The following is a 19,789-nucleotide window of genomic DNA, read 5'->3' on the forward strand; positions in this document are numbered from 1 at the left end:
AATTTAAACACTGGCTATTCAAATGAGAAGGTTTCCATCAAAAACACCCAGAAATTAGGCTGAGTATTGGTCCAAGGCCAAGTTTTCAGGTTTGGTTCAACAGGTGAATCATGTAAAATGTCACTTCCCTATTAAACTTATAAACTCAATGTTTTTGTACAATGATTTGCCAGCCCCCAAAAAACATTCCTCTGAATATCAGTTGTCATAACATCTGAAGCATTCTTATGCACTGAAGCCTTTAGTTTATACTGTAGTTGTACACATGCTTTATTTCTAGGAGAGTCCTAGTCTATGAGCTTGGATTCATGGTTGTGTTCCAATAATGCCTAACAGAATGCTTTACATATAATTGAAGCCAACCATGTATTTGATGAATGAATATGTGAATGCATGTAATTTAAATTCTTTAAAGCTTCAAAACTTTACAAATGAGAAAAGAACTAATGGGCTCAGATAGAAATTTCCAAATATTATGTTCTAAAATGTCCTTTTAATGTGACTGCTATTTTCAAAATGGGTTCTAATAAAAAGTCATGTGCAAATGTAAAAGTTTTTAAAATAAATGTCCATTTGAAACCTCAAAGATACATTTATTATATATCTCAGCATAGCTGGTAAAGCTCTCAGCTCAGAACCAAGAAGTCTTTGGGGATTTTCCCACCATGAAAGAAAACTAAGCAACTGAAGTAAAGGAAGATTCTCTCTCCCAGTAATGAACATGGCAGGAGGAAAATAAGCTCAGATTTTCATAATCAAACCTATACATACATCGTGGAGTGGATAGGCAGATGAATAAGTATTAGAGTTTAGCAGTCTTTCAATCCCAAACCTTTTCTTCCCATCTTCTATGCCGAAAGGACATCTTGAAAGAATATAGTACACCTACAAGGTAAGTGCAAAGAGACACTATCACATCTCAGAACTTTATGCTTTCCACATTTCTTTCAATCACAATTTAACAATGTCTACTTTGAATGTAGATGCAGGCTCTAAATATAGAAGGAAGCTTCTCTTGGTTGTCAGGAAGATGTAGAGTGTGGGATTATACGGAGTTTGCAGATATTTTAGCTTCTGAGTCTGAGAGCTCCCCATTCATTTGATGGGGTGCAGGGGTGAACAGACCATAATTTATTTTGCTTCTCCTGTCCAAACCTCCTCTTTAGTTCTTTGTGCCAGAATTTCTACTATAATTAGGGCTTCAAGTAGGATACTAATGTCACTACTAACAGTTCAATTGGGGAAATATGGAGTAGAATTGATATTTATCCAAGCTGTCTTGAAAACTTCTTCAATTATTTTTACAAGGCCTTTTACCTGATATCTGAATTTATTAGCCAAAGTGATCCTATCTCTACAGCAACTTTGCAACAACTTGCATATTTCTATGAGTTTTATCCTGAATATAATTTGGGCTTTGGTATCCTCTGCTCTTGTATTTCTGTGAATTCAATCTCATCTGCTTTTTATCTTCCAGCAACTTTTCAAAATTTCTTTCTTTCTAATTGCTAAATTTGTTTTTTTCAGCACTGTTTTATACATAGTCCCCTACCTTTCGTTTCTTTTACATTTCACCATTCAAGGACTTTTTGATTGGAAATGGTTGTAGTTCTTGAATCATCATCATCTAAATTCATCATTCATGTTAAGAGCAGCTCAATATTCCATCTCAGTAAATAGATAATAATTTATGCAAGGTAGTTTTAATTTTTATAAATAATGTCATAAATATGACCTGTTTTACATATTTTAGATTATCTCCTTAGGAAAGATTCACCAAAATAAGAACTCTATCTTGGGATGTTAACAAAGTGGAAATATTTGCACTACCAGGTATTAAGATGTATTATAAAGCTATGATAATAAGTAAAGCATAGTATTCTAAAATAAAAAAAAACCTGAATTTAGGCCTGAAAATACATTATTTGAAAAAATTGTTGCAAAAGATGGAGAGGGACTACTGCAATAGAACGAAAGTTTCAGGAGATCTGCAAACATCTGAAAGGTCAGACAGAAAAGTGATTTCATTCATAGGGAGAAGTAAGCAAGTGTCAGGGATTATCATGCTTTGTGTTAAGGAGGAGTTGCTATACATGACAGTATTGGCTCAAGTTGAGGGTAGGTCAATGTTCAGGTTTCTATAGGGAGAAGCGAAGCTTAATTAAAGTTTGGTCAAGTCAGGTCAACTGCTCGTTCTGATGGATCAATGGGGATAAACAGTTCAGCTAACCACTTATAAAACGAAGAATGAGAATTTGGAGGAAGTGAAGTGTGTCTGGCCTTTGTTACCATAAACTGTTAATAACAACAAAAGGAAGAAACTGCAGGGGTAAGGATAGACGTAAAAGAACTAGATTTTTCCTGGTGCCAAAAGGGAAAGTGACTTCCCCCACCTCCTTTTTCTTGGAGTACAAGGGGGTCTTCAAAACACTAATGAAAAATAGATATGTGTGGTTTTCACATTTTTTGGCACAAAATTAAACTCATACTAACTTGTTATAACATGTCCAAACAGGATTTAGTTTGAGGGACTAAGAAGGACACATCAGTTTGAAAAGGGCCACTGTCAGAGCAACATAAATTCTGCTAAAATTGAAGCAAGAACAAATATCAAATTTATGATGAAGCTTGTGGGGAAGAATGGTGAACTCACTGATCCTTTACCAAAAGCTTATGAAGACAATCCCCCTAAAGAGATCAACAGTTTATAAATGAATAACTCATTTTAAGAAGGGATGAGATAATGTCAAAGATGAAACCCACAGCAGCAGACCATGCACATCAATTTGCAAGGAAAAAATTCACCTTGTTCATGCCCTAATTGAAGACGACCAATAATGAACAGCACAAATAATAGCCAACATCACAGATATCTCAACTGGTTAAGCTTTCACCATTCTGACTGAAAAATTATAGTTGAGCAAATTTTCCAATCAATGGGTGTGAAAATTGTTGTACTCAGTTCACCTGCAGACAAAAGCAGTTTTCAATGGAAATTTTAAATAAGTAAGATCAAGACCCTTAAGAATTTCTTTGAAGAATTATGACAGGAGATGAAACACGGCTTTGCCAGTGTTATCCTGAAGATAAAGCACAATCAAAGCAATGGCTACCAAGTGGTGGAAGTGGTTCAGGGAATGCAAAAGCAGACAAATCAAGAGCAAAGGCCATGGCAACACTTTTTTGGGGGATGCTCAAGGAATTTCGCTTGTTGACATTCTGGTGGGCTGAACAACAATGACTTCTGCTCATTATGACAGTGTTTTGAGAAAATTAGCCAAAGTTTTAGCAGAAAAACTCATTGGAATGCTTCAGCAGAGAGCCCTTCTTCACAGGCACAATGTTTCTGCTCCTCCTCTCATAAAACAAGGGCAATTTTTACAAGAGTTTCAATGAGACATCATTAAGCATCCACCTTTCAGTCCTGATTTGGCTCAGTCTGACTTCTTTTTGTTTCTTAATCTTAAAATGTGTGGAAGGGGCATCCATTTTTCTTCAGTTAATAATGCAAGTAAGACTGAATTGCCATGGTTAGATTCCCAGGACCCTCAGTTCCTCAGGGAAAGACTAAATGGCTGCTATGATCACTCACAAAAAATGGCTGGACCCTGAGAAAGCTTATTGTGATAAATAAAGTTTATATATATTTTTTTAAATTCTGTTTTTCCAGAAAATTGGTGTTCTATAAAAATTAATTCTCTATCTTTAAGGAGGACATTGTAATTAAAATGATTAGATGTATCTTATTTGTTTCTCTTTCTATACACATAGAAATTCCTTGGCCATATGTTCAATTTATATCTCATATTGATAGTGTAAGCTTTTTCACCGACACAGCTGGATAAATCTAGAGCTTTGTTAATGTTAAAAAGTCTAACCTTTTTCCACAATAAAAGGTGTAAACACATAATCATATATATTCATCATATACACATTCACAAATCTACATATTGGTGTATATATAAACAAACATATCACATATATGGGTTATATACTATTTACTATATATTGTGAAGCTCAGATGCCATGATGGTTGTGAAATGCTTTGAAAAGTATGAAATTCTATATTAATGTAAGATATTTTTGTAATATTATTCAGTTTGATTATCCATTGAAACAAGTGTTGTGGATGAGGATAAAACGGAAGGGACTTTGTCTACATTAACCTCTCAAATATCTTCCTCAATAAAGCAAGAACAAGACTGCTACACTATGAAGGAAGATAAAGTGTGCTTTAAAGTTGAATTAGACTAAGGTATTGACACTGTTCACAAAGAACAAGTAGAGGTAAATGAATACTGACATTTCTATTCCTGATCAAGTTCCTAATTTGTTCCTACGAGTTCACTGGCTTTTTATGAACAATTTTTCAATGTAACAAATATCTCTAAAATACTTTTCCATTTTCAAAGTGCATTACATACATTATTTCATTTGATTTTCACAATCATGTCAGTATTATCATTATTTGTTTTAAGAGAAATGATCATATTTAGAAAGTAGCAGAGTTGCGACTTGAAATAAGGTCTTCTGTTTCCATGTCATTTGCTCGTTATTCCCATAAATCCTGACTTAGGTTTTGTTGTTGTTTAATCCCGGTTAAAAAAAAAAGGAAGAACATTTTTAGTTTGTGGATTCATATCCTCAATTCTAGGAATTACATTTTGTTGACTATTCCTGTCAGTGAATTTTTAAAATATTTATTAGGAACTAGAAAAAACATGGAATCAGACCTCTAATTCCTCAGGAAAATAAAGTAAGTAATCTCAAGGAAAAGAATCTTGTGATTGTTACAACCCTGATGATTAAATTAATAAACAAAATCAAAAGATAACAAGTGTTGGAGAGTACCTAGAGAAAGTGTTGGAGAGGACGTTGGAGAGGACGTGGAGAGGACGTGGAGAGTGTGTAGTCTTACACACTACAGATGAGAATACAAATTGGTATAGCCATTATGAAAGACAATATGGATGTTCCTCAAAAAATTAAATATAGAGCTACCACATAATCCAGCAATCCCATTACTGTGTATATGCCCAAAGGGAATGAAATCAGTATGTTTAAGAGATATCTGCTATCCTATGTTTACTGTAGCACTATTCACAATACCCAAGATGTGGAATCAATCTAAATGTCCATCAATGAATGAATGAAGAAAGAAAAGGTGTACACATGGAATTAAATAAATTTTATGGCTAGATATAGCCATAAAAAGAATGAAATGCTGTCATTTCTGACAATATGAACCTAGAGGACATTAAGGTAGGAAGAGAAAGATCAACACCATATGATCTCAGCCATATGTGGAATCTAAAAAGTTGTTTTCATAGAAGTAGAGGGTAGAATAGTGATTAGCAGAGAATGGGAAAAGGTAGGGGGAGGAAAGAATGGGGAGAGATTGGTCAATGGGTACAAAGTTATAGTTAGATAAGATGAATAAGTTCTGGTGTTCTATTGCATAGTAGGATGACTAACATTAACAATACAGTATCAAAATAGCTAGAAGAGAGGTTTTTGAATGGTCTCATCACAAAAAAAAGAAAAATTTTAAGATGATGGAGATGCTAATTATCCCAATTTGTCCATTACATAATGTATACATGTATTGAAACATCACATTTTATCACATAAATATGTACAATTATGTGTCAATCATAATTTTTTTAAAATAAGCAAGGTATAAAAGGTAACATACAACCTTTTTTTCCCTCTGAAAGCCAGATAAACAACGATAATAATATCTAACACTTGTTGAACACTTGGTATAAGCCAGGCACTGCTCAAAGCTCTTTATGTCTGAACTAATTTAATTATCTGGGTAACCTATGAAGTGGATATTATTCCAGTCTAAGCACAAAGAAACAGTGGCACAAAACCATGATTCTTTCTGAGAGAGGTTTTTAATGGGAAACTTAAAGATCCTAGGACTTCAAATGCAGAGAAAACAATACTATTTAGAAGGCAGAAAATAGTTTTAAATGAAGGAAAAAAAAGTTTTGAGGTTTCTCAAATTTTATCCATATATATAGGAATTAAAACATTTCATTTCCATTTGGAATGATAAATAGTTCCTTTACTATGCACTGACTGTATAAAACCAAACTCCAAGTTTGTAAAACCATTTTACAAAGATCTTACAAAATCAAAGTCTTCTAGCTCTCAATTAATTGCTTTTTCCAATATTGTATAGCATCTCTTTCTTTACTACATCCATACCATCAACCACTCATTTTTAAACAACAGTTTGAGAGTTAGGGAGGGTAATACGTTTATGTGGTCTAATTACACTTTCAAACTGCCCAATATCACCAAATGCTTATATCCTATACAGAAACACCTTGCAGAAATGGTATGACATCTGCACATGTATAAAAGCACACACAAGCATACATCTCATATTTGAAGGGATGTGCCCAAAGGTCTTCTCTACCTACAATTCTGTTTCTTGATGAGGATGGAAAGAAGGTTGCCTGATCTTCGATAAGGAAGAGCTCCTGCCGATGTCTGCTGAATTGTGCAGTAAAATATTCAGGACGGGGATACTTCACACTCAGTGGGAGTCTTACAGGTCCAAGCACATAGCTTATAGGAGTGTGCTTAGGGCGGGGAATATCACTCTCCTTAATAGGCATTTTGATACCCAAGACTTCAGCATAGGTAACTAATACCTCCCAAGGGGCATGGATCTTGACAAAATAAGTTCTTCCATCTTCAGAGTCCTGCATTAAAAAAAAGGCAAAACAGCAGAAAGCTTACTGATCAGTTTGTTATTGAGCTGATTAAATAAAATAAATAATATTTTATAAAATCTCAAACACATCAAAGCATTTTCAATTTTTTGAAGTTTTCAGGCAAAACTTTGAGAAAACAAAATTCACAAAACATATAGTTACAGTTACAAAAACATGTATATATATACATATAACATGTGTATATATGTGAAAGACAGAAAGAGAGACATACAAAGACACACGCAGAGAAAGAATTTTTTAAACATATATTTCATGGTCAATGTATACTCATCTCTAAATCCACAATTACCTATGTGGTTCTGGGCAATTTCTTAAGTTTTTAGTAACTAGCTATAAGCTCAAAATTTTACTTAGGTTATATAAGCGATACATATAAACTGTAAAACGCACTCACTCTTCTTACCCAGCTTCTTTGTTTAGCCTACACAAAGAGGAAGAACTTTAGATAACAAAGGTTCATGGCAAAGGAGAAATTATGGATTGTGTGGTATAATAATTTATTAGTTCACTGAAAATGGGAGAACTAGAGAGTAATGCTTTTATTTTTCTTTTCTTTTTCTTTAAGACAGAGCCTCATTCTGTTGACAAGGCTGGAGTGCAGCAGCACAACCATGAAACTCCTGGGCTCCAGCAATCCTCCTGCTTTGGCCTCTCAAGTAGCTGGACTACAGGCACCATGCCCAACTAATTTTTTATTTTTTATTTTTTTGTAGAGACAGGATCTTGCTATGTTGCCCAGGCTGGAACTATTAGAAATTTCATAGATAGGGTGAGATATTAAATAGGTCTTTAAAAACAATTTTGAAGGAAATTCTAGAAAAACAGTAAATAAATGACTTTAAAAAGAAAACTTGGTATATTCATGAACAGAAAGAATGTCTTGGCTTAAACAGCAGGTTAAGCTGCAAGACAGCCTGGTTAATTATTTAGGGTACCAGATTATAGGCAGACTTCGAAATGAAACTGTTATGAGAAAAAGTCCACATCTTCTTTTTCTTTGTATCCTGATGCAAACTGTGTCAATTTATAAAGTGTTCCATTTATTACTGCATATTCACAGTACTCATCTACTTACCTGTAAGACTACAGGCACTATCATCCTGGTGCACATATCTCTAGCCAAAAGAGCTACTGTATTGCCCCCAAACACAGAGTCTATCCAGTCAAAGGCCAGAATAGGAGAAAACAACACTTAAATTAAAGAGGCTGGTATAAATTATCAACTACATTTACCCTTTTGTCTTCTATTTCCAACTCAAGACCTGTTTTTCTGAGATTTTTTTCAAACTCTTTTCTTCTTTCCTATGACAAAAAAATCAACAGAATTATGCAGAACACTTTTGTTTTATTTGCTCAGTATTGACAGATTCAATATACAATGGATGTGACTCTGGATGGCTCTCTGCCCCTCCCATAGTTGTATATAAAAATGCTCCATCTGAATGTCAGGTACTGCTTTTCTCTTGTACTATAATTCACAACAACTACAAAAATGCAGTATATCCAGGAATAATCACTAGGAAATACGCAGAGCCTCTATCTGAAGAAATGTACAAAACTTTACTGAATAACATAAATTATAAAAAAAACTTTATAAACAGAGAGACATATGCTGCAAGTTGAAAAGACTCACTATTACAAAGATCAATACTCTTCAAATAAACTATACATTTAATGGAATTTTAAGCCAATATGTCATCAAGACTTTTTAATCCTGAAGGACAAAATGGCTTCACTTAGCAAAAAGTAAACTTAAATTTAACTATAGGTCATTACTGAAAACAACCACTTGGGTGCTTAGTTTTTCATGTTTGTTTGTTCGTTTTGTAGTGACAGGGTCTCGCTCTGTCACCCAGGCTGGAGTACAGTGTTGTGATCACAGCACATTATAGCATCACACTCCTGGGCTCAAGTGATCCTTCCTAGCCTCCTGAGTAGCTGGGACTACAAGAAGGTGTCTCCACACTCGGATAATTTTTAAAAAAATTTTTCATAGAGACTGCGTCTCATTATCTGCCCAGGCTGGCCTTGAACTCCTGGCCTCAACTGATCCTCCCACCTTAGCCTGCCAAAGCACTGGGATTATAGGTGTGAACTACCCACCCAGCCTTTATTAAAGCAATGTATTGATGACAAAAAAAGTATTTTTTCTTTTTAAAACATTTTTATTGAGTTAAAATATACATATATAACTTACCATCTTTACTATTTTTAAGTGTACAGTTCAGTAGTAATAAATACATTATATTGTTTTTCCCCCTTTATCTCCCTCCTTCTCCCTCCCTTTCCTGGCTTCTGGTAGCCACCAATCTACTCTATCTTCATGAGATTCACATTTTTACCTCCTGCATGTGAGTGAGAACATATGACATTTGTCTTTCTGTGCTTGGTTTATTTCACTTAACATAATGGTTTCCAGTTTCACTGATGGCTGCAAATGATAGTATTTCATTTTGTCAATGGCTGAAAAATATTCCATTATTTGTATTTGCCACGTTTTCTTTATCTATTCATCCAACAATGGGCACTTTTCCTTTGCTGTGCAGAAGCTTTTTGGCTTGATTTAATCCCAGTGGTCTATTTTTCCTTTAATTGCCTGGTCTTACACAAGAAGTCTGTCTGCACCAATGTCCTGGAGTATTTCCCTAGTGTTTTCTTCTGGTAGTTTCATAGTTTCAGGTCTTAGAGTCAAAGCTTTAATCCATTTTGATTTGATCTTTTGTATGTTAAGAACTATGGGTCTGGTATCATTCTTCCACATATAGTTATCCAGTTTCATCAGCATCATTTATTGAAAAGCCTATCTTTTCTCCATTGTATTATGCACTTGGCCCCTTTGTCAAAGATGAGCTTGTTTTAAATTCATAGATTTAAATCTGGATTCTCTATTCTATTTCATTGGTCTGTGTGTCTGTTGTTATGCCAGTACCTTATTGAAGGTATGAGATGTAGGATAGTCATTTAGTTATGCACAGTTGGAAGAGAATTGTGGACTGGAAAAGTAAATTCTGGGATTGTATGATTAATATATATAAAATCATAAGATATATGATTTTATAACTGTAAGAATCATCAAATACATCAGTGTAAGATAAGGAAAGGTGAGGATTAAGGACTGTGCCCTGAGGCACTTTAATAATAAGAGATTTAGGAGAAGTAAAGACTGAGAAGCAGCAACTAGTGAAATAAGAAAAAAACTAAGGTAATGTGGAGTCCTAGAAGCCACATGAAGAACATACACAATAGAAAAGGGAAGGATCAACTGTGTTAAATATTGCTAATAGGTCAAGTAAGATGAGGGCTGAGGCTTGACCACTGGATTTTACACAAGGAGATAGGCAGAGTGGTTGGGATGAAGGCTTGAAAGGAATAGGTTTAATATATAATTGAGTAGAAAAAAATAGAGAAACAGTAGCTAATAGGAAAACTGGAACAAAAAGAGGGTTTTTATTCATACCTTTTTAATATAGAAAAATTAACAGCCTAGTTATTCATTGAAGAAAATGGACCAGTAAAGAATATCAAATATAATTTAGGAGAAAGAGGAACTAATTTTCAGAGCAATATCCCAAAATAGGTATACAGAAAAGAGTTAATAAAGCAGGCATTAAACTGCTATCCTTAGAAAGGCCTGCCTACAACTTTAGAAAGGTTGGTCCTAGTGTCTGGGACTTGCTTTTCTGAAGAGTTCCCTCCACCCCCAGAACTGATAAGAGTGGCTCATTTTGCCTGTACTGTTTTTACAAACAGCGTTATTTATGCTGAATATCTGCTTTCCTTCTGGAGTATGAAATTTTGGTATGTGCTAGGCAGAAGGTGACAAGGTAACTAGCCCCTAATAAAAACCTAGGGCACTTTAATGGGCTTGCCCAATAGATATTTCACATGTGTTTTCATACATTGTTGCTGGAAAATGTAAGTGTATATTCTGTGATCCTACTGAGAGGGAATTCTCACAAGCTTGCTCCTGGTTTCCTCCAGACTTTGTCCCATGAGCTTTTTCCCTTGTTGGTTTTGCTTTTTATCATTTCACTGTAATAAAACATCTCCATAAGCATGACTATATACTGAGTCCTGTGATCCTTTCTAATGAACCCCTAAACCTGAGGGTTGTCTTTGGCACTCCTGAATAGTAGGCAAGAAGAAAGAGAATGCAGGGCACAAGTGGAGGAGTTGGCTTTAGGTAGAAGGACAATTAGTTTGTCTGTGGTAACAGAAAGTAAGATAGCTTACACAGGCAAAAGTCCTGGTGGATGGACAGATGTGGTGGTAGAAATTTATAGGTTTTCTCTTCTTGCTTCAGTTTTCTCAATGAAGCAGAAAAATGTGATCAGCTAAGCTTGAAGATGGGAAGGAGGTGTTGGAGGTGTGAGGAGAGAAAAAAAACTTTATAAAATAGTCATCTAAGAAAGTGGGAGACAATAGAATATGGAAGGAAAGTATGATTGCCACACAGCATAAGGACCCAGTTAAGGTCCATGGGCGCAAATATAAGGTAAAGTCAGTCAGTAAATTCTAAGTTTTCCTTTCTGCATGTGTGCTGGCATGTAGTAGGTGGGGTTGGGTTTAACTAAAGTTGTTGTTTTGTCAAGTACAACTGGGAGAGGGGCAAGGGACTTGATGGGATATGTAGCAGAGTAATTACAATTGTTGACCACGAGACATAAGCTGAATAAAGATTGAGAGGGGAATAAGAGCAGCAAAAAAGCAGTAAGATGATTGCATCTTATCTGGTCCTGGTGAGGTTGAAAGAGGAAGAATATGTATCAGAAAGATTTGAGGTATAATCAGACAGTTGTACGTGTAAAACAAAATTATAAAGAGTTGCAGTTATTAGTAATGACAAGTTCTAGGTGAGTGAATGGCTGAGTAGAAGCTAAGATCATTGGAAAAGGGAGTTCAAGGAACAGAGAAGCCAGAGTGTCAAAATAAGCATCTAAGTATGAATTGATACTATCAATGATTTCAAAAGATTGCTGGAAAGACTGACAGTGATCCAGGAGCTAAAATTTTTGAGGAATAGAAGATGCAGAGACAGATAAATGACAAAAACAATGCAGGATAATAATAAATCTGATGAGATTTAAATATCAGGAATTTCAGGGACAAGTGAAGGAGAACACAGTAAAATCAACAAGATACAAGGAGGGCAAGCAGCATTTACCCCATCTCTAGGGAAATGTTGTGTAAAGAAAAGTAACCATCACTTGAGAGGACTGCTATGGGAAGCAAAAAACCTCAAAGAGGTTTGAAGCGAATGTTCAGAGAAGAGATGAAAATGATGATGGGTCATGAGTTTCAGAGGCCTGGTAGGCGGCTTTCCAGGCAGTGGGTGGAAAAAAGGGGCAGACCTGTATATGTACAGAGTCTTGTGGGAATAATATCTTTATTTTTTATTTTTATTTTATATGACATTTATTTTGTAAGTACATAAGTAAATGTGTGTGTATGCACACATACATATATGTGTATAGAAATGGATTAATTTATGATTTCAAATATTGAGTATTTATTGAGCATCCATTATACTCCAACCATTGTTCTAGGATTTGGGTACATAGCGATGAACAAGACAAAGTGCTTGGCCTGATAAACTTAATTTATAGTGTTGGAGACAGCAAACAAGTAAAAACATGAATAAATAAGCTCATAAAGTGATGTGTAATACAAATAAAACAGAATCAGGACTACAGTACAATATAAAAGCTATACCTGGAGGAATGGATTAGTCATACATTTCCAAAATGAAAATATCATACAAAAGGTAATTATTATATTCAGACACATACCTCAAATTTTGGATGTTACATTTATTATCTAAAGTGAGCTATAAAGAGAATCAGTTACTTGGAAGAAGAAAAATAAGTTAGAATGCAAAATATCCAAAAAATAACATTGATTTTACATGTCTATTCTTAGGCTGCCTACTTTACAGTTATATCATTCAGTTTCAGTTTTCAGTAACACTTCAGGGCCTTTCACTTTTACAACATAATTCAATCCAGATATCCATGTGAAATTATAAAATGTGCTTCTTTTTATTATTCCCAGTTCTCTTACAATGCACTTACCGCCTTTAACTCTGCATCTTTCTTTATGTCATCAACATAGGAAAGCACAAAATCAATTTGCCTAATGCCGTCTCGGAAGAAGATAGAATCTTTGCTTTGCTGATTTTTTTGAAACTGCAGGAGACATAAATGACACAACTGTAAATTATAGTTTTATTCTGAAATGGCAAAAGCACAAAAGGAATTATTTATAATTTAGTCAAGTCGAGACAAATAACCAGAGTTTTCAGCAACAGATTATGCTTTGTTTTATAAAGTGAAATTCCATATAAAAGATTAAGCAATAATGACTCAGGAGGAAAATAAGCATGTTAACTACATGCACATACAACAAAAATGCTGCAAACATACCAAAATATGAAATGAATATATGCATAAATTGATCCAAAAATGCACATTCAGAGACTGACTTGTTCTCTTCATTAAACAACATATCACTTAGTCCACTAAATAATTCATGGCTACACACAACTTTGGGGGTATAATTAACTACAGACCAATTAATGGAGTCTCACCATAAGAAAATAAACTTATGATTAATGTTTATTCTACTTTTTTATAAAATTGTCACTTCCTAATTCAACTTTGTAAGGATTAAAATAAAATCAAGGTGCAATTAAATATTAGAAAGCAGGTAGCTTATTAGCTGGCATCACAAGTTAGGTTTCATGCAACTCGCCCTTCAACATCAATTTCCCAGGTGAGCAAAAATCAATCCTTTGTTTAAATTTGCATGAATTATCTCAGTATAATAATTACACTTACAAGTTCAACTTTCACATGTTGTGTAGTTAGTTCATTAGTTCCTTCACTTTAAAAACAGCAAAAACATGAGAGAGCTTCAGAAGAAAGAGATTTCATGTTTGACTGATTTGGTTTTCTTTAAAGTTTATGTCTAATACTTAATATTCCTACTAGCCTACATGTATTATTATACTTAGAATTATGCAGATAGATAATACAATGGCTGTCAATGAGATAATTTTCCAATTGCTTTAGCTCACCTGTGAATGAGTAACTGTATGGTTTTAATTTTCACAACTAGTGTTTCTATTAATTCATGAGTTTCTTTTATTGTACCCTATGGGATTTTTTTCCCCAAGTCAGGTGAGACAGGCCTCCCAGAAAGGGGAATGGATGAGGGTCAGTTATATGTGAATAAGCCATAAGTCTCATGTTTGATCTGTGGTCTATGAACAAAGTAAGTGCATTTACATAGCTGATGCAAAGCTGATGTGTCTCAGAAAAAAACTAGCTCCCAATGCACAGGAAGAAATGTGTGGAAAAGGGAACAAAGAATTAAAAAAAAAAAAACATCTAGGGAACCTAGAGATTATGTGCCAAAATATAGTAACTCAAATGTTATGTCTGAGTTCTCTTCATCTCAGCCAAAGGATACATAATCATCTCCTATTTCCTAAAAGAAAATAAAAGAACCTGAGAAAAATAAAACTGCTATCACACTATACTTTGATTATAAATCACTAAAACATGAAAAGAAAGAAAAAACAAATCATTGGCACTCTTATAAATCATCACAGTGTTAGCATCTTATGAAATTCACCAAAATTCTTGGAAGGCAACTCAGGCAGAAATAATATACTACTTAGACTAAATAAAATCAAAGCTCAAACATTAGAAGAAAAACATAGTCCTCTTGCTCTAAGTATGTGACAGTCATATTTTGTATGATAGAGGGGTTTTTTGTTGTTTTTTGTTTTGTTTTCAAAAACTAATATATTTACAGGTACTTGTATTGTTTACATAAGCTAAATCTGGGTACACAAAGAGCAGTTCTGGTGACAGAACATGTGCGCATAGGAATTAACAAAACTCATATTCAGAGTATTTGACAACTAGAAAATAGACAAAGTAGCTAAGAGAATAGTAACTCCAGTGATTTTCCGGAGCGCTCAGTCAAAAATAGGTATACATACTGTCCTTCTGAAATCCAAAGGCTAGCTAGGAAAACACAAATTTCTATCATTATATCACACCCTGACGATACACTGTAAATCTGTTTTAAATATGGGAAAAAATCACTGGGAGCCTTGTAAGTCAACATGAGGGACGTGTCTCAGGACTACTAATAAAAATCAGTTAAGGCTGAGGCAGAAAAATCTGATAATTCTGTCACATAAAACTGAATGTTACTAACACACATCATGCTTTTGTTTTGCTCAAAACATAATATAAATATATTTGGTAGTATGTGTGTGCATTTATGTTTATATTTGATTTGTCCTTAGAATATCTATTTGTAATTATGTAAACATCTGAGTGGCTTCTCTATAAAGGATGTACTTATTCTGTGGTTCAAACACCCGAATTACCGGTTGGGTGTGGTGGTTCATGCCTGTAATCCCAGCACTTTGAGAGTCTGAGGCCAGATGATTGCTTGAGCTCAGGAGTTCAAGACCAGCCTGGACAACATGGTGAAACCACTCATCTCTCCTAAAAATACAACAATTAGCTGAGCATGGTGGCGTGCCCCTGTGGTCCCAGTTACTCAGAAGGCTGAGGTGGGAGGATTACCTGAACCCAGGAAGTCGAGGCTGCAGTGAGCTGTAATTGCACCACTGCACTCCAGCCTGGGGGACAGAGTAAGACTCCATGTGAAAACAAAACAAAATAAAACCCTGCATTCCTGCTGAGAGCTCATAAACCTCTGAAACTGTATGAATTGTGTGTGTGTGTGAGAATGTGTATACATTTTAGGAAGAGGATCTATAGATTTAATCCAAATCCAGAACAAATTAAGAATCACTATTCTTAAACTTCAGTTGCCTGGGGACTAGGAATTAGTGAAATGTTCCACCAAATGAAAGTATTCATTAGAAGAAAAACAACTAAGGCTACCACTGCAGCCATTCAGAGCATAAGCAGCATCATTCAGCACTGGTTTTACCATAAGCCGCCGCCTCAGGAACAAATTGAATCGCTTTGCAGGCTGTGAAGCAACCAATAAAGAATTAGCACTTTCTGCCCAGAATTACAGTGAAGATTCCAAAAAAACAGACACAGACAAACTAACCCTCGGTATGATCATTTTATAAGTGTGTGTGTGTGCGTGTGTGTGTGTGTGTGATATTTCAAACTGGAGGATAGAAATTAGCAAGGAAAAAAGAAGAAAAAATGGGAAGAAAGCAATAAAGATGTAAAGAAAATAAGAAGACTCAAGTAGATTTTCCTAAATTCTTTAAATAGTGACTAAAAATAATAAATATTTGTGGATTTATATTTTATTTTATTTATTTCAACTTTTTTTAAGTTCAGGAGTACATGTGCAGGATGTGCAGATTTGTTACATAAGGAAATATCTGTCATGGGGATTGGTTGTACAGATTATTTCATCACCCATTTATTAAGCATAGTACCCAGTCGTTATTTTTCCTGCTTCTCTCCCTCCTCCCATCCTCCACCCTCCAAAAGATCCCATTTGTTGTTTCCTTCTATGAGTCCATATGTTCTCATCATTTAGCTCCCACTTATCAGTGAGAACATGCAGTATTTGGTTTTCTGTTTTTGTGTTAGTTTGCTAAGGATAATGGCCTCCAGCTCCATCCATGTCCCTGCAAAGGATGTAGTTAAGGAAGAGAAGAGAAAAATAATAATAATAAAGGAAAACATGAAAATAATAAAAATATAAAGTAAAATAGATACTTTGTTAAGTATGCCTGCATATACCAGGAAAAGAAAGTAAAATTACTACATTTATACTGAGATGATGTGTAGTATGGAAAGTTTACCCAGGTTTTTTTTTTATTTAATGAGCATGCAATATAATAGAATACATAAAGTCATTCAGTTATTCAAATGCTGAGTTGTGTCCAATCTTCAATTACATGGTCATTATTTAAAATACAGGGTCAATTACCTAAAAATATCTGGGATAATCAACTATATTTGAAAGAAAACCAAACCTATAGCATAAATGAGCAATAATTGAGTGTATTTTATAGTGTAATGCATGGATAGATAATCCAGTACAATTACTTAACCTAGTCTCTTCCTGAAATAGGCTGAAGAAGTCTAAGCAACTGGTGACCATTGGAGGGAAAATTCCTGCCCTGTAAACTAACGTCTTCTATATGTACACAGAGGAGTTAATATTGCTGTTATTTAAAAATACAAAAGATACAAGACAAATGTTGGTCATTGCATAAAATATATTTTAACCTATATTATTCTGATGGCCTGAAATTTTTCATCTCAGTATTTTTATTTTCTTGGTGTCTTTCATGAGATTCACAGGTTATTATTCTTCTCAGATGTCTTCCCTAAATTCGTTAAAGAATTGTTAAGAGAAATGAAAGAGTCCCACACTAAAGGACCATGCAGGGCCACATTATGACTTCCATGGATCATAGACCTAAACATAAAAACTAAAACTATAAAACTGAAGAAAATCTTAGAAAATCTCCCCTACTTTGGCATAGGCAAATATTTCTTAAATAGAACATAAAAAGCAAGGATGATAAAAGATAAAATACGAGAAATTGAATTTCTATACTTCTAAATGTGCTTTTCTAAAAACACTGTATGTAAACGAAAAGGCAAGCAACAAACTGGAAGAAAATGTTCACAGTAAGTAAGGTTGACAATGGTCTTGCATCCAGAATACATAAACAACTCTTACAAGTCAATACAAAGATAATCAACTCAATTTTTTAAAATGCAGAGAAGATTTGAACAGTTCATAAAAGAATATCTATGAATGTCCAATATGCCCATGAAAAGATGGGCAACATCATTATTTAAAAAAGAAATGAGAATTGAAATCACAAGATACTACTACCTATCCAATAGAATTACTGAAATTAAAAAGCTATCAATATCAATATCAAATGTTGGTGAAGATGTACAGCAAATAGAACTCTTGTACATTGCTGGTAGGAATAAAAAACGGTACAACCACTTTTAAAAATAGTGTGACAGTTTTACATAAAGTTACACCTATATTTTCCACATGACCCAGAAATTCTACTCCTAGGAAATTACCCAAGATTAATGAAAACATACATCTCTAAAAACACTTCTTACATGAATGTTCGTAACAGCCTTATTCATAATGGTATTGAAACTGAAAACTATCCAAATATCCATCAATGGATGAGTGGACAAGTAAATTTCAGTATATCCATACAACGAAATATTACTGAGCGATAAAATAAAGTAAACAATAATATCTCTAGTACAGATATATTCAAAAAGAATCAATTTATTAGTAATATTTGGAGTTTTGGATGAGTGCTAGAAACACTGTGATGAGCAAAAGCAGCCAGAAGCCAGATACAAAATAGTGTATACTGTAAAATCCCATTTATATATTACATTAGAAAGAAAAACAAATCAGTGGTTGCCTAGAATAGGGTAGGAGGAAAACCACTAAAGGGAACTTTTTGAGGTAATGGAAATCTTCTACATAAATTATAGTTTTTTAAAACTCATCAAACTACACACTTAAAATGGGTGCATTTTATTGTATCTAATGTAGAACCAATGAAGATGAAAACTTCTTTTTTAAATTTCTGACTTGGGCAATGAAAAGAATACATTGTGTGTTGCTGTTGAGATGCGAAAGACTTCAGACAAGCAGTTTTTTTGTAGGGGAAGATAAAGAATTATATTTTGGACATATTCATCTTGAGATAGCTTTTAGACATCCATATGCATATGCTGAGAAAGCATTTGGATATTTAAAAGTGAAGTTGAGGAGAAACGGCTACACTTGAAACTTGAGAATTGAGATGGCATATCAACTGTATTTAAAGCCATGAAACTGGATGAAATCACTAGGAGACTGAATTAATGACTGAATCATAAGGTGATAATACCTAAATATATGCACAGATCAATTATAAATACTGTGCTAATATTCATACTAATTGCTTCTTGTCATTTTACTCAAAGGCTCCTTCTGATTGGTTTGTGCCTATGCCATATCAGTTATTAAATATTTAGAATATCATCCTTGAGGTTAACAAGGCCCATACTCCTTCAAAATCTGTTAATTGCCTACCTGTCATTATTTAAGCAACCTTTAGCTTGTCTTTTCATTCCCATTTTTTGCTTACTGAACTCCAAATACTTACCAAAAAATTCTGTCCAATCCCCTACAATAGTCACTCTAAGATAGGTTCTCTTAAGCATAATAGTTTCCATCTTTCTACATTTCATTTAGTGGCTTTAGTGACCTTTCTATACTGACAATCTGTGTAACCATTTAGGTGCTTATCCACTTTTCACTATTTTGTTTCAAATAGAATTTTAAATTACATTAATTATTCTCTATTTATAAAATAATTGATACTGATTTTCTGTCATAATAATCACAGTAGAAACTGCAAGACTCCATTTTTTAACCCAAAAACATATCCAGTGATATTCCGTTGGTTTATCCCAGCACATTCGCTCTCCACTCCTCTCCACCCTGCTTTTTGTCCCGTGCAGTAACTAAAGAGCTCCCTTGACCTCTTGCTTCTCACAAATGATTGGAAAGAATAGATAGTGTTTTCCTTCCTAAGGTTGAATTCAGGAAGGCTGTGTCCCCTCACCAATCATTGAGCCTCTGGATAATGTCTTTAGTATATGACTTCTTCCTCCTGGGTTCCAATAAGTTCTCCTTACCCTATTCCCTTCAGTTCTATGGATTTTAATAAATTCAAGATTCCTAGACCTATATATGCTGATATTCCCTTACACCCCATCTTTGTAAAAGTCTTTTTATGAAGTCCTTCTCAAATTATCATACACTGAGCAGGCCTAACAGAATCCTAATTTATACAGATTTTTCTTTTGTGATATTTCTATGATATATTTAAAAAAAAAAAAAACTTCCCTGGGTACACAGTTGATTCTAGGACTGAGGCAGGAAATGTACAAGATGAATTTGGAGCATCTTGTCAGAAAGTAGGAAAATACTCAAAACAAAACTAAACACAATAATAGGGGTATACCAAGGGA

General features: G+C 34.3%; 1 protein-coding gene across 11 annotated transcripts in view; it reads right to left on the reverse strand.

The window, feature by feature from the left end:
* The window catches only part of ANO5 (anoctamin 5), an 89,662-nt gene that overhangs the window by 46,699 nt on the left and 23,174 nt on the right, over window positions 1-19,789 (reverse strand). For 8 of the 11 annotated variants that reach the window (XM_063641911.1, XM_063641910.1, XM_063641907.1 and 5 more), the window contains 4 exons: window positions 12,824-12,937; window positions 7,986-8,054; window positions 6,435-6,719; window positions 772-885 (listed from right to left, as the gene is read on the reverse strand). In XM_063641911.1, the coding sequence (XP_063497981.1) occupies window positions 772-885; window positions 6,435-6,719; window positions 7,986-8,054; window positions 12,824-12,937 (582 nt within the window). Of the gene's footprint in view, window positions 1-771; window positions 886-6,434; window positions 6,720-7,985; window positions 8,055-12,823; window positions 12,938-15,731; window positions 15,774-19,789 lie in introns of all 11 variants that reach the window. The other 3 variants (XM_063641909.1, XM_055282128.2, XM_055282127.2) reach the window with 1 other exon arrangement.

The sequence above is a fragment of the Symphalangus syndactylus genome, chromosome 6 (genome assembly GCF_028878055.3).
Source record: "Symphalangus syndactylus isolate Jambi chromosome 6, NHGRI_mSymSyn1-v2.1_pri, whole genome shotgun sequence".
In the NCBI taxonomy this organism is placed as follows: Eukaryota; Metazoa; Chordata; class Mammalia; order Primates; family Hylobatidae; genus Symphalangus; species Symphalangus syndactylus.